The sequence below is a fragment of the Loa loa genome (assembly GCF_000183805.2).
Source record: "Loa loa unplaced genomic scaffold supercont3.5535, whole genome shotgun sequence".
Lineage (NCBI taxonomy): Eukaryota > Metazoa > Nematoda > Chromadorea > Rhabditida > Onchocercidae > Loa > Loa loa.
Genome location: NW_018113707.1, coordinates 1 through 547, shown reverse-complemented (window position 1 = coordinate 547; position 547 = coordinate 1). Strand labels below are relative to the sequence as shown.

At 35.5% G+C, this 547-nt stretch overlaps 1 protein-coding gene across 1 annotated transcript; it reads right to left on the bottom strand.

Annotated features, from left to right (window-relative positions):
- Nucleotides 1–34: 34 nt before the first annotated feature.
- LOAG_16298 (hypothetical protein) lies at nucleotides 35–517 on the bottom strand (the record flags this gene model as incomplete). Its single annotated transcript, XM_003151787.1, has 2 exons — nucleotides 35–118; nucleotides 401–517. The coding sequence occupies 2 exons, from the start codon at nucleotides 515–517 to the stop codon at nucleotides 35–37; spliced, it is 201 nt and encodes a 66-aa protein (XP_003151835.1).
- Nucleotides 518–547: the final 30 nt, after the last annotated feature.

The window sequence follows — 547 nt, the reverse complement described above, 5'->3', positions numbered from 1 at the left end:
GGGTTTCATTTCTATTATCAAGAAACCTCCATGCTCACCTCAATTGTTTAACATATTTGACAGCTGCATCATCCAAGCCAACTTCTTTCAAATAATCAGCCTGTTCTCTTAGTTCATTCTGCAAATGAATTTGAAGAATTAAACCACTACCAGAATTATTCAATCACTCAAAAACGCATCTTCAGTGATCTCTGACTATAAACCGGAGAAAAGTGTGGATGTTTTTCGAAACAAATCTAATCATCACCATTTAATCCATCTGTCTTCCTGGATGGTATCTTCGTGGTATTAGTGAAAATTAATCATAAATCACTGATTAATTTTGAAACAACCGCATGAAATCGATGCCATTTCAAACTTCGTTTCTGTGATAGATAAAAATAATTAGATCAACCTTTACCTGAGTGGTATTAGAGGAACAAAGATAATTGATCAACATAACTCGCAAAGTATCCTCGTGTACACTACACTGACGCATCAGTTCTATAACACTTGCATCGCTCAATAATCCATTCATTATCTTCTCTTCGGCCTCAAAAAGGACGTC